The sequence below is a fragment of the Tursiops truncatus genome, chromosome 6 (genome assembly GCF_011762595.2).
Source record: "Tursiops truncatus isolate mTurTru1 chromosome 6, mTurTru1.mat.Y, whole genome shotgun sequence".
Classification (NCBI taxonomy): domain Eukaryota; kingdom Metazoa; phylum Chordata; class Mammalia; order Artiodactyla; family Delphinidae; genus Tursiops; species Tursiops truncatus.
Genome location: NC_047039.1, coordinates 10084795 through 10099198, shown reverse-complemented (window position 1 = coordinate 10099198; position 14404 = coordinate 10084795). Strand labels below are relative to the sequence as shown.

Sequence of the window (14404 nt, the reverse complement as noted above, 5' to 3'; positions counted from 1 at the left end):
GAAAATACAACAAGAGATGTAAGATTTATTTTTGCCATAAATACTCAATAGCTAACCTTTGATATTCGTGCTGCTAAAGTGAGAAAAATATAAGGAACACCACTGAGCTGGGGCAGTGCACATAAACAAGATACTTCCTCATCTCTGAATATGTTCTGGTAAAGTAATAAACATCAGATAAAATCAGACGCGTACAATTACTAAAGATCAAGAATCAGCAACAGCCTAACCAATATAAACAAGTGTTTAAAGGTTATGTTAATCAGAGGCAGGGTGGTGAGGCTGCCAGTGCCCCCCCACGCGGGTGCAGGGACAGGCGCTCCAGCCACCGCGGAGGGGGTGCCCTCGGACCCAACCCAGCACCAGCCTGGGCTCACGAGCAGCCTTAGGAGCTGCACTCTGGCTTTCCAGAGGGATCCAGGTAAGACTGTGCTGGCCACGATGACACCAGCACTTTTATCCACCTGGCAGTTATAGTTCTTAGTTTAAATGAGTAACTTGGCATTCTAATGGATCCCTCAGTCCTTTGTGTAGACCTGATCACCGCTGGGTGATCACATCTGGAAGGTGGTGATCCAGACCACAGGAATTCTCTAAGCAATGCCACCCAGGGAGGATGGCGGGTAGCCACCAGATGGTCCTCACCAGAGACACTGTTACCCTACCTGGCACATGCTCCTTCCAATCAGTGACATTAAAGTGTCACTGTGTCAAGCATGGGATGGTGAGTTCACTTTTCTGACCAATATTACAATCCCTCATGAGGTATGCACATACATTTGAATAGATTCTTCCAGTTTTATTCTATTCCAATCCATCTTCCAAACTGCAGTCAGAGGGGCTTTCTGAGACACAAATTTGACCACGTCACTCTCCTGCTTTGTCAATGATCCCTCATTGCCCAGAGATAATTTTTTTAGAAAGAAATGAACAAAAAAAACAAAGATGGATAGATCCTACCCAGTGTATTTCCACGGCATGACTAGTTCCTCCTTCAAATACTTTATAGAGTCATTCATTCTACAAATATAATCGCTTGCTATTTTTAATCAAACCCAGTGAAATCTCTTCAGATCACAATTGTGCATTGTTTTGTTTCTTGAATATGTCTCAGTTCTGCTACTCCCTAGGCTCTGACCTTAGTTAACCCACCTGAGTCTCATCTTCCTCTCTGTCCAACTCAGTGTCTAGTATCACCCTTTAACTCTGCGTGTCCAACATGGCAGCCACCAGCCACATGGCTTCTGAGCACTTGAAATGTGGCTGGTGTGACTGAGGAAGTGGATTTACTTAATTTTAACTAATAATATGTAAACTTAAAGCACCTTTAAGTATGTTTGGAATGGCTTGGGCATGCGGATCTATTTTTTCAACTTCATGAACTCTAAATGCAGATCAAGATTTCCGAGGAAAATTTAGTATCTAAATTGAGATGTGCTAGAAATGTAAAATACACACCTGATTTCAAGGACTGCACAGAAAAAAAGATGGGACTGTCTCAGTAAGTTTTTTTATACTGATTACAGGTTGAAATGACGATATTATGAATATACTGGGTTATGTGAATTATTTTATTAAAATTAGTTTGACCTGTTTCTTTTTACTTTTTTTTTTATTGGAGTATAATTGCTTTACAGTGTCGTGTTAGTTTCTGCCGTACAACAAAGTGAATCAGCTATACGTATACATACATCCCCTCCCTCGTGGACCTCCCTCCCACCCTCCCTATCCCACCCCTCTAGGTGGTCACAGAGCACCGAGCTGAGCGCCCTGTGCTCTACAGCAGGTTCCCCCTAGCTAGCTATTTTGCACATGGTAGTGTATGTATGTCAATCCTAAATTACTTTATCACAATTAATTTGGCCTGTTTCTTTCTACTTTAAATGTGGCTACTAGAGAATTCTAAATGACACATGTGGCTCATTTATTTTCATCAGACAGCAGTGGTGCTGAGCTGATGCATATAAAATCCCTGGCACACCAAGCACTCAGTACTCTTTTAAAGCACCAAGGTAATCTAGTCATTGGGATTTCGGGTGTTGTCTTCCAAGGTATTTCTAGGTGGACTTACTATATGCACATTTTTAAACAATCAACAATTCCACCTGATGTAAGTAAAACATGGGCCAGGTGCCTACTATATTCTAAAGGTTGTGCCAGGAGATAGGGATACAATGTGTGCAACACCAGACGTAGACAGGGCCCTTCTTACTCCTCAGAAATGGGCACTCAAGGTCCACCATCTGATATTCCTATTTAATTCAATTACATGAAACAACTAAACGGCCCACTTCTTCTATCAAGAAGTAAATTGTTGTATCCGTTGATAAAAGTGAATAAGCCCATCCAAACAGACTTTTCATTTCACTCTATCATATATGTGTTAGTTCAACTTACTTGAGGCCCTAGATACAGAAAATTTTAAATACTAATATTTCTGAAGTTGTCACGAAAGAGACTGTTCCTTATTTTTTAGGGTTTAGCTAGTTTACTTTTTAAACTTCTGCATGATAATTATTAAAATTTATTTAAGTATTTATGTGAAAAAGATTTCTATTTTTTAAAAAGAGGATGTACTATTCACTCCATCCACTTAGTTTCTCAAGCACCCATGAAGGATGAAGGATGTTTACCTGAAACACAGAATGGCCATCAATCTAAAAACTTAAAACCAGGGTCTAAATCTAGACCGTCCCCACCTCGGTGTGCCCTGTAAGCTAAGAATGCTTTTTAAATTTTGAAGTTGTTGAAATAAATGAATACCCTGTGACATGTAAAAATTATATGAAATTCAAATTTCACGGTTATAAATAAAGTTTTATTGGAACAAAACCAGACCCAATGTTTGGACCAGAACTACAGCTAGTTCTGACAGACACCGTTTGGCCTGCAAAGCCTAAAATGATACTATCTGGCTCTTTACCAAAAAAGGTTCCAACCTCAGGTCTCCAGAATCATACAGAAGTATACAAGGCCCATTTGTGAAAAACGACTGGCAGACTGAGGTCTCTTCCATCAACTCGTATCCTGCCTCAGAAACTACCTTCTTTTCATTATTTTTCAGATCAACTACTAACCCTGATTCTGAAGACAACCTGTCAACTTAGTGTCTCTAAGTATGTCAATATCCATACATTTCTGGGGCAAAGGTAGATGGTAAGATGTTATGATTTTGGAAAAGAAAACAGAGAGAAGAGTCTCATTCTGTAAAGTAGTAAGAATGCCTAGGGCTTCCCTGGTGGCCCAGTGGTTAAGAATCCGCCTGCCAATACAGGGGACACGGGTTCAAGCCCTGGTCCAGGAAGATCCCACATGCCGCGGAGCAACTAAGCCCGGCGGCCACAACTACTGAGCCTGCGCTCTACAGCCCACGTGCCACAACTATTGAAGCCGCGCACCACAACTACCGAAGCCTGTGCACCTAGAGCCCGTGCTCCGCAACAAGAGAAGCCAGTGCAGTGAGAAGCTCCAGCACTGCAACAAAGAGCAGCCCCTACTCACCACAACTAGAGAAAGCCCGCGCACAGCCCAAAATAAAAATAAATAAATTTAAAAAAAAAAAAAAGAAGAATGCCTAAGAACACATCCCCAAACCAATTGAACAGAAATCACCTGCCTTGAATTCTTGGGTTTTTTTGACCACGCTGCATGGCATGCGGGATCTTAGTTCCTCGACCAAGGATCAAACCCTTGCTCCCTGCATTGGGAGCGTGGAGTCTGAATCACTGGACCACCAGGGAAGTCCTACTTTGAATTTTTTTTAAAAGTCTGTACTCCAGAAGGGCTGTGCAAACTTCCCTTTGTTAACTCAAGAAAAAGCAATATAGCATACCATATCCAAATATAAACTACAGGGGGAAATAACCTTTAAAAATAACCTGAATAATTAAGGAAAACTCAAGGCTAGAAACAAAGTATAGATACCTTTTCTTATTTTAGTTAGTTAAGATGATGAACCCTTAAGACACCAGGATAGGCATTTATATGGCTTGTTTCATCAGAGGAGCCCAAGTATGAAGAGCCTAAAACAGCATCTTCATGCACAAGGGAAGAACCAGTAGCTGTGTTTGTTTCCCCCCATTTTATACATGGAGGAATTGCTGACATGAAACCCGGAAGAACTAGCCAAGCATCTTTTCAACTAGGCCAGAGATGCGCAGGGCGCTGCTTTCCCTACTCAAGGCCCTGTCCATCTTCCACACTGGAAGCTGTGTTGAAACCGGAGACACACATCCCTGAAGTCGACAAGGCAGCCATAAGCAAAGCGCAGGACACTTAAGAGGGGCAGACGGTAAAATAAAGATAGGCCGGAAATGCGGCTGTGTTTTTGATGGTGGAAATTGAATGTGAGCGTTAACTCTTTAATTCCCCAAATGAACCAAAGATGCCATTTGGAGCACCTAAGTTTGAAGTGCATAAACAGCTTCATCTGAACACAATCTTCTAGATATATGAAAAAAGCTATTATGCCACATTAATTCAATCTAACTAATTGGAGAGCAGGAAGTGCTTTCAATTATTGTATGTGCTGTCTGAGAAACACACTTGAATATGAGTACAGATTTCATTAATTGCAGTTCATTATTTTCCAGATTAGTTACTAAACTTGCATCAGAAGGTCAAAGACAGCAATTTTGTCAGCTGCCACCTCTCTCAGTGCTGTATCTTTTGCATTTCTGGAACTCAGACAGAAACTGATTACAAACAAAAACAGATCTCCATAAAAATGACAAACATAAGTCTTTACGAATATGTTCGAGCCAAATGATTCTGTAAAATATAAGAACCTTTGTTTTTAATGACTTTCTTAAAATCTTTATTTTCTTTCTTTAAATTTTTGTATTCCTCAGAATAAACTGTTAACTTCTATCTTACAAGAAAAGATCCATGAGTCTTTTCAGCTGCTGAAGTATGCACCCCCCCAAATAACAGAATCTTGATCTGAGAACCTGCTGACTCCAAAGAACAAGTTAATAAACATTTATCTTTTCATTAGATTTTCACTGTGGTTGTGTGTTTGTATCTTTGCATGAGGGAGGGAATTGAATGTTCTTGTTTGAAAATGTCAAGGACACTCTGATTAAAAGTACTTTTTTGATAATAATCATTCCTTCATTACACAACTTCTGCCTCTCTTCCACCTAATCTAGCAAAGAAAAGAGGGAAGAATGACTGGTAGAAACAGGATCTATTCCATTCCCCGGTTCTTAATGGGAATACTTTTATATTTTCAAAATCTTACTTTTACAAAATAGAAGTGACAGAAAGCCCTGGGGGTTTTTTTAGAGAGTACCCTGCTATCTACAAATCACTGTACTCATTTACGGTTGTTACCATTCTCTTCGTTAACTTCATTTCTGTTGTTCTGTGCCTTTCCTACTGCTGCTTGCCTGGAACCATCCTTACACAATTCTTCCCTGCCTTTGGTGTTGATATCCCCTGAATGCTTATACAGTCAGCTCTCTTAGTCATTGTTTGGTCAAGCTATAAATAACTTCTTTAATCCTTCTTCATAAATCATTTCTGATGTTATTCTCTGAAATAATTCCAGTTGGTCAATGAATGTCTAGTAGTAACATACCCAGAACTAAGTGCAATGATCTAAGTGTTGTCGATGCCGGAGAGAACCCAGGTGTGGTGTTTAGGTGGGCTGCTATGAGTGTCTTTGTTACTGTGACTCTTCCAGAGGAGTTTAAGTCTCCAAATTAACTTGGGACAGAAACAGAAAAAGGAAGAAGTTTTGAGATCTTTCATCACAGTCAGGTAGGAAATGGAGAGGGCAATGGCTTTGAAAATGATGAAAAGAGAAAGTTGGGTGGGGACAGAAATGAGAGTGTGCCTGTCTTATTCTATAGTCTGCTGGGTTACCACGTACTGTCTCTGCTGATCCATTTGGGGGTTTCTGTTTAGTTTGTTGTGCCGTCTCACATTAGAAATCTTAAACAAGGGGCTTCCCTGGTGGCACAGTGGTTAAGAATCCGCCTGCCAATGCAGGGGATATGGGTTCGAGCCCTGGTCCGGAAGGATCCCACATGCCGCGGAGCAACAAAGCCCGTGCGCTACGACTACTGAGCCTGTGCTCTAGAGCCCGCAAGCCACAACTACTGAGGCCCGTGCACCTAGACCCCGTGCTCGGCAACAAGAGAGGCCACTGCAGTGAGAAGCCCGCGCACTGCAACTAGGAGCAGCCCCTGCTCACGGCAACTAGAGAAAGCCCGCATGCAGCAACAAAGACCCAACGCCGCCAAAAATAAATAAATTAAATAAATAAATTTAAATAAATAACTTTTAAAAAAAAGAAATCTTAAGCAGGGTTACTATCTATTTTTTGTCTCTAAGTTTTATGCAATGTTAATACCAATATTTATCCCTTCCTGTACTGTAGAATTGATCCAGATTCCTTTTAGGCATGTGCACTGATTTCTATTTTTCTGGGTTCTATCTTTGATGTCATTCTAAAACCTATATAAGTTTTTTAGTCCGGTATTGATTATTGAATGACTATTTATACGGGCCATTGAAATTAGTGTACTAACAAGGCAGTAGTAGCCAATTTAAACCAGAATCAAGACAGAGAGCAAGCTTCGGGGTATTTGTGTATTTCTTTACGCTACACTAGATACCTCACACAGAGCTATGGCTAAGCCAGGCAGTGGGCAGGGTGGTCTAGGAACGTTCATCAGCATGAATTTTGTCCTAGGCTTTCTGGACTGGTGATACAGAGGAAGGCATGGTGTCCCTCTATTTCTGTAATGCATCTAACAAAGTCTCCCATAATCTCTTTGCTAGGGAGAGGGGGAAACGTGGGTTGGAGATGGAAGTTACTGAATATGCAGAGCTGAAGTGTGTCGCTCTGTCGCTCTGTAACTTGGGGAGAGATCTCTAGTCACATATGACAGAGTTCTCTCTCACGCCCTAATGTTCCATATTTTGTTTGTGACTCAAATGCAGACTATGCCCTTCAAAGTTTGCAGATGACAGTTAGGACAGAAGTATTTTTTAAATAATTATACAAAAAATATCTTGCTATCCTAGGAATGTTGAAACAAAATCAAGATGAAAAATTTTCTAAATGAATCTGAAGATCCTTATTTAAGTATTTTTATACTTCAACTAAACAACATAATAATAAAAAGAGAAGTGCATTGACAAGAGTGTAAGCAAATAAACAAGCAAACAAAAAAGGGGAACGTTAATGGACCAGAGCACAATGAACTAAAAATACTTGCCTTTAAAAAAAGTGCAATCATATGCCACTTTGGTAGAAGTACATTATTCAAAAGAGGACAGTGACAGTTGCACTATTTTCAAGCATAGGGGTTACAGTATCACTTCTGGGCTCCCCACTTTAAGCAAAACCCTGGCAAGACAACGGAAGAATGATGAGGCATTTATTATAAGAGATATAGTTGACTAGTCTTCAGCTATTAGGTCTGGAGAAAGCCTAAAGGAGCACAGAACCTTTAACTCCTGGGCAATAGCAGAAAAAAGCAGAGGCAAAGACTAGGTAGAAATAAAACAACCTTCTTCCTGGAGGACTTGGAGGTTCCACACGGAGGGAAAAAAGTAAGAACCTCAACTTTCAGGTATCAAATCTGATTTCCAAGTGAATAGGATGACATTAGAGTGAAGATTACTATAAAAAAATTGGGAAACACTAAAAAAATCTAGCCAATATAGCATTGCTCTTGTTGCTGTTATTTTGAAATTCCATTAACGCTCAAGTGCCCTAATTTCAAGGATGGAACATCGTTTAGGTGACGGCAACTTAAAGCATACTTAAAGTGGTCCTAGTAAGGGAAACCTCTATATTGATACTGTCATTTTAAATTATAATTTACTTCTCTTAAAACTTTAGCAGAGATAGTAAAAATGAGAACACAAGCATCTTTGATCAAATAAGTCCGAAATTATAAGCTCAAGCTTTCCCCTCCTTTAAGAGTAGTTCTTTAGTGGAACCTGCATTAATCTAGGAAAGAAACTTCATAAATATGTCTCGATATCTCAAATTCCCACTCAGATGTGATTCTCTCACCTCCGAACTATAACCACAGTCCTTTACACCACTGGATGACACCTGGTACATGCAAACTATCTAACATTACAAGCTGTACAAATGTCAATGGTCAACCAACATATATTTTCCATTGACTATGCCCCTGCCCTGAAGAATTACATTCTAGAGTGGAGATAACCGATAAGCATATAAACATAACAATGACTCCCAATGAAAAGATTAAATATGGGAGTACACTGTAATATGTATGGTAGATGCTATTGTTTTAGTTTGGTTGGTTCAGGCCACTCTAAACTCAAACGTATTTACTTAGAGTGGTCTTTCTTGACCACGCTATTAGCAGACAAGTCTACTAGAGACCTAGTAGCCACGCAAAGACTTTGGGAGAGAGCAGTCCAAGTAGAAGGAAAAGCAAGTGCCAAAACTCTTGAGACCAAAAGGAGCTTCATGGTTCATGCGACAAACAATAACAACGAAAAGGCCAATATGGCTTAGCATGGTGAACAAAGAATAAAATGAAGGGAATAGGGACTTCCCTGGTGGTGCAGTGGTTAAGAATCCACCTGCCAATGCACGGGACACGGGTTCGAGCCCTGGTCCGGGAAGATCCCACATGTCGCGGAGCAACTAAGCCCATTCGCCACAACTACTGAGCCTGTGCTCTACAGCCCATGAACCACAACTACTGAAGCCCACGTGCCACAACTACTGAAGTCCACGCACCTAGAGCCCGTGCTCCGCAACGAGAAGCCACCACAATGAGAAGCCCGCGCACTGCAACTAGAGAAAGCCTGCGCGCAGCAACTAGAGAAAGCCTGCGCGCAGCAACGAAGACCCAACACAGCCAAAAATAAATAAATAATTAAATAAATAAAAAATAAAGGGAATAAAAGATTAAAAGTCAGGAGGCTAGATCACATAGGCCACTGTAAACCACAGTAAGGAATAGATTTTATTCAAAGAGAAGCAGTGGAAGGTTTCAAGCCATGAACTAATGTAAGGCCTTGGGAGCTCACCCTGGCTTCTCTGTGAATGACAGGACTGTGTGAGGCAAAAAGCGTCAGTTAGACCAATTGATAGGCTGCTGCATAGTCAAGGCAAGAGACGATGGCATGGATGAGTGATGAGAAATGGAGATGGCGAGAAGTCACCGGACTGAAAGTGGTACCCACAAAATTTTACTGATGGACTATTTATGAGGTGAAGCAACTAGGTGGACATTTGTGCTATACACGCTGAGATGGGCATGTATTTTGTAAGTAACTTGTAAAATGTGAATGTCTAATGGATTTGTAAGTGGAAAAGCTGAACAGGTGGTTAGCTCCATGAGGCCAGCGCTCAGGGGCAAAGCCTGGGCTGGAGATAGAAATGTGAGCATTGTCAATGCATAAAGAGTTAAAAGCCACAGAGCTGGATGAGATTACCTGGGAGGGAGCTCTGGAACACCTGAATATCAGCGGCTTGTTGGAATAAAGGGTCCCAGAAAAGGCAACTGAGAAAGACTGAGCAGCCAACAGAAGGGAAGCCAGGCAAACTCGGCGCTAAGCGCTAAAGCCCAGAGACACAAATGTTTCCTGCACGATTGTCGAGTCCACGATGAGGACTGAGAAGTGCAGGCAAGATAGAGCTCTGGTGACCTTGAGAAACGGTCCTTCAAGGGAGTGGGGATTTCACCAACCAAATGGAACAGTTTAGCTCCACCATTGAGCATCTTTGTTAAGGCCACTTTTGTATTGACATTCTCATTTATTTATGAACTATGCAGCATCTGGGGGCTCTTTTTGTAACATCTTTGCTCATATATGCTCAAAAAAAGTAAACTGAATGAACAAATATTCTTAAGATATCTTCAAAATATTTCAAGATTACCTCTCTTAAACTGGACATTACAAATTGCGATTATCCACCAATCACTAGATTTCTTTCTAAACCACTGCTGTTCCTCTCATATCCAAAGGGACCAATCACTCACTGGCAAAACAGTAAAAGTAACTTCTTACGGTAGCAGGTGATTTGACTTGCTACATCAAAAGCTTAAAGTCGCTGATAATTATAACAATGGTAGTCTGATTCAATGACTTCTAATACTGTTCCAATTTCCTTTAACTTACGTTAACTCTGTCTTCACCAAACAGCAATTGAAAAACAGTGGATATCAAACTTTAATGTGAATAAGAATCACCTTAGGTGCTTATAAATGCAGATTATTAGATGTCCCAAGGTGAGGTATGAGTTACATTTTTTTAAGGTCCGGCTGTATTTTTTTAAAGTTACCTTTTTAAAAAGCTACCATGGAAATTCTGGCACAAACAGTAAATGAATCATACTTTGTGAAACAATGATGTAGCAGTTTAGAACAGAATAACGTATGCTATGACAAACCCGTGGCAAAATCTGTTTTGCCTACCCTCACCCCCACCAAATATTAGGCTTGCTATTTGTTTTAAGCTCTCGCCATCTCAGATTCATTTTGGTAACTGTCAAGCACCCGTTAGTGCCCGGTTAAATTTAAACATTTCCAAAAATCTCGATGTTTAATTTTTTTCATACAATATGTGTGCATCTATGCTGATATATATGCTCATATAATCCTAGAATGAAAAAATTATGTATTTGCATAGCAACCTTACAAAACTAATACCATCCCCCTTGAAAATGCACTTGTAAACTTAGAAAAGTCTTTTAAATAGTTAAGGTCTCAGGCAAGGAGACTCACCTGCATTTCTGCCACTTGAATGTTTAAGTGAATGTGGAGAAGCTGATGTCAAAAGAACTATTTCAACAACTGAACATGCACTGTATGTGTTTTTGAATGAGTATAAATAAATCCTCATTTATCATTTTCTGCTGAATTCACACCTATATGAGGCTAAAAATTGCATTTCCAACAGCCTTCCCAGGCACCATCACACAAGAGCAGCTTCCTGATTATTTGGAAAACCCTTTAACATCTTCTCTAAAACGTCCTCTAAGGCCCGGTAGAGAGTTTTAATAAAAAGGGGAAATAAGACACGTTATCACTTTTAATATTTCAGTGAAAGAACAGGTAAACCAGAGTAGAGGAAAAAAGAGGTTGAGCAGCAAGGACAGGGATGATGTAAAATTGTGTGAAATAAGAAACGAAATCAAGAATTAAAAATAGAATTACATTTTCTGTTTGGCAATACACAAACAACACTAAGTGCACTTCATAAATTTCACTATTGTTGCTCTAAGTGATATGACCATAAATCACGTTAGTAGTGTACTTGGCATTTTTTAAAAGCAGAAAGGATTGAGAGCATCACTGTGTTTAAACAGCTCTGTTATCTCCGACGAGAGTGGAAGAGAAATTATCAGAGCTTTTACCAGGTCTGAAAGCCCAGCTCTGACGCCCCCAGTGCTGTTACCCTCTCCTTCCAGCTTCAGCGCAGCGCAGAGCATCACTGCGCCAGCAACCTATTAGGAGCACGGGCACTGTTGCCTTCGTGACGCTTTTACCTGATGTGTGAGGGGAGATGGCTGTTTGCCCCTTTTCTCGTCGCGGACGGGGAAGAGAGACTTCAGCAGCTTCGGCATCTGCGGCACAAAGGATCTTACTGGACTCAAGTAGGAGGCTGCTAGGTTACTCAGTCCTGCCAAAAATATTGAAAGGAAAAGAGATAAGGCAAAAACAATTACAGAGACATCTTCCTTACTGTAAATTGGCCACATATCCTTTGTAAGCAAATCTAACAATATAAATCAAAAAACGTATCCTTAAAAAAATTAATATTAAAAGACATGCTCTTATTATAGTTACCCTCAAACACAATGGTGTTTCCTTTTCCAATTAAATAGCAGCAATTGGGGTACTTCTAAAATGCTCTAATATCCATCGTGCCTATTAAATGTGAAGGGTAATCCAACCCCAGGCCTTGTCACTAACTGGTCAAGTACTATTGGGTTGGCCAAAAAGTGCTTTCGGTTTTTAAGTAAAAATAAAAGACACATTTTTCATTTTCACCAAGAACTTTATCAAACAATGTATTCACCCTTTTGTTCCCCTACCTTCTGCCATTTTTCAGGCAACTTCATAATTCCGTCTTCCCAAAACTTTTTTTTTGTATTTATTTTTGGCTGTGTTGGGTCTTCGTTGCTACGCGTGGGCTTTTCTCTATTTGCAGAGAGCAGAGGCTACTCTTCGTTGCGGTGCGCAGGCTTCTCACTGCGGTGGCTTCTCTTGTTGCAGAGCACGGGATCTAGGCGCACAGGCTTCAGCAATTGTGGCTCGCAGGCTCTAGAGCGCAGGCTCAGTAGTTGTAGCGCACGGGCTTAGTTGCTCCGTGGCATGTGGGATCTTCCTGGACCAGGGCTCGAACCTGTGTCTCCTGCATTGGCAGGCAGATTCTTAACCACTGCACCACCAGGGAAGCCCCCAAAACTTTTTATCTTTTTAAGCAAAGAACTGTTCAAGATGCCTTTTACATTCTTCCAGGGAACTGAAATTTTTTCCATTAAGAGAATTTTGTAAAGACCAAAATAAATGGAAATCCAAAGGTGCAATGTCTGGTAAATATAGCAGATGAATCAGAACTTCCCAGCCAAGCTGTAACAGTTTTTGCCCGGTCATCAAAGAAACATGCAGTCTTGCATTATCCTGAAGGAAGATTATGCATTTTCTGTTGATTAATTCTGATGCTTTTCATCGAGTGCTGCTTTCAGTTGGTCTAACTGGGAGCAGTATTTGTTAGAATTAATCGTTTGGTTTTCTGGAAGGAGCTCATAATAGAGGACTCCCTTCCAATCCCACCATAGACACAACATCACCTTCTCTGGATGAAAACCAGCCTTTGGTGTGTTTGGCGGTGGTTTATTTCACTTGCCCCACAATCTCTTCCGTGCCACATTATTGTAAAGTATCCACTTTTCTTCGCCTGTCACAATTTGTTTTAAAAACAGAACGTTTTCAGTACTTTTAAGTAGAGAATCGCATGTGGAAATACGGTCAAGAAGGGCTCCCCCCCCCCCCCCCCCCCCCCCCCCCGCTTAACTTACGTAGAACCCAAACATCAAAGCAATTAACATAACCAAGCTGATGCGAATGACTTTCAACCTTGATTTGGATATTTTAAGTATGTCGGCTATCTCCCAGGTGGTATAACGTTGATTGTTCTCAATTAATGTCTCAATTTGATCGCTATCCACTTCAACTGGTCTACCCGACCGTGGAGCATCGTCCAGCGAGAAACCTCCAGCAAGAAACTTCACAGACCACTTTTGACGTGTTCGATCAGTCACAGCACCTTCTCCATACACTGCACAAATCTGTTTTTGCGTTTCAGTTGCGTTTTTACCTTTCTTGAAATAATAAAGCATAATATGCCAAAAATGTTGCTTTTTTTCTTCCATCTTCAATGTTAAAATGGCTACACAGAAATTCGCCAATTTGGATAAGCCTTTTTTTAAATGCACGCTGATATGACAGCTGTCACAATACAATCTAACAAAACTGTTTCGAATGAAGTTAAAGACAACTAACTGCTACTAGAACCACGTTACAGAAAAAAAACCAAATGAACCTTTTGACCAACCCAATAACTTCTGCCCTAGAATAAAATGGGGCTTTTCATTTTTAAATCACATAGCCAATGACACACTCGTACAGCTCTCCATCCAGACTTTAACCTCTTTAAAGTCAGGGACCATATCTTATTCTACTTTAATTTTTCATGCTGTTTACTGAATGAAGATGATGAAACTGACCTTTCAGGAAGACAGTGGTGTTTGAGTTGTTTTCACAAGAGAGGGACAAGTGCCCTGAACCAACCCTGTTCTTACCTGCTCTTAATTACCAAAGGCTGGGGTCAGACGTGCAGATAACGCCTATGATATTAGGAGACTTGTTAATGCTTTATTCCTTATTCTTAGTGAATAAGACTAAATTTTCAAGAAAAACGAATTCAAGTCATATGTGACTTGAAAACTGTACCCTAATTAACACTTTAAAAAGAAGAAGCCAGTCAACTTGAGGCATCTGTATATGAGGCTGCCTGAAGAGAAGCACATGACCATCCCCACCTCTACTCCACGCTGGACGAAGACGATGCAAGTTCATTGGCAATACAGATGGTGCACAGACCTGTACGGTTAAGGTTTTACCTTTTCCATAAAGGACTATTAACTCTAAGTAAACTAGGAAAAGTTACAGAAGGATATTCTGTAATCATGAGCTCAGTCATTAAAAAAAATACAGCAAAGAGAAAGCTATTTGCCAAGAGACAGGTCAAAAGCAAAAATAGGGATGAGAGAAACAAAAAAGAGGAGACAAGGGAATTCCCTGGCAGTCCATTGGTTAGGTCTCCATGCTTTCACTGCTAAGGGCCCCAGGGTTCAATCCCTGGTCAGGGAACAAGGATCCTGCAAGCC

The 14404-nt window shown here is 40.6% G+C and overlaps 1 protein-coding gene across 6 annotated transcripts in view; it reads right to left on the bottom strand.

Moving 5' to 3' along the window:
- KIF13B (kinesin family member 13B) overlaps positions 1-14404 on the bottom strand; it is a 187153-nt gene that overhangs the window by 16366 nt on the left and 156383 nt on the right. For all 6 annotated transcript variants that reach the window (XM_019941373.3, XM_073805779.1, XM_019941375.3 and 3 more), the window contains one exon: positions 11498-11631. In XM_019941373.3, the coding sequence (XP_019796932.2) occupies positions 11498-11631 (134 nt within the window). The remainder of the gene's footprint in view (positions 1-11497; positions 11632-14404) is intronic.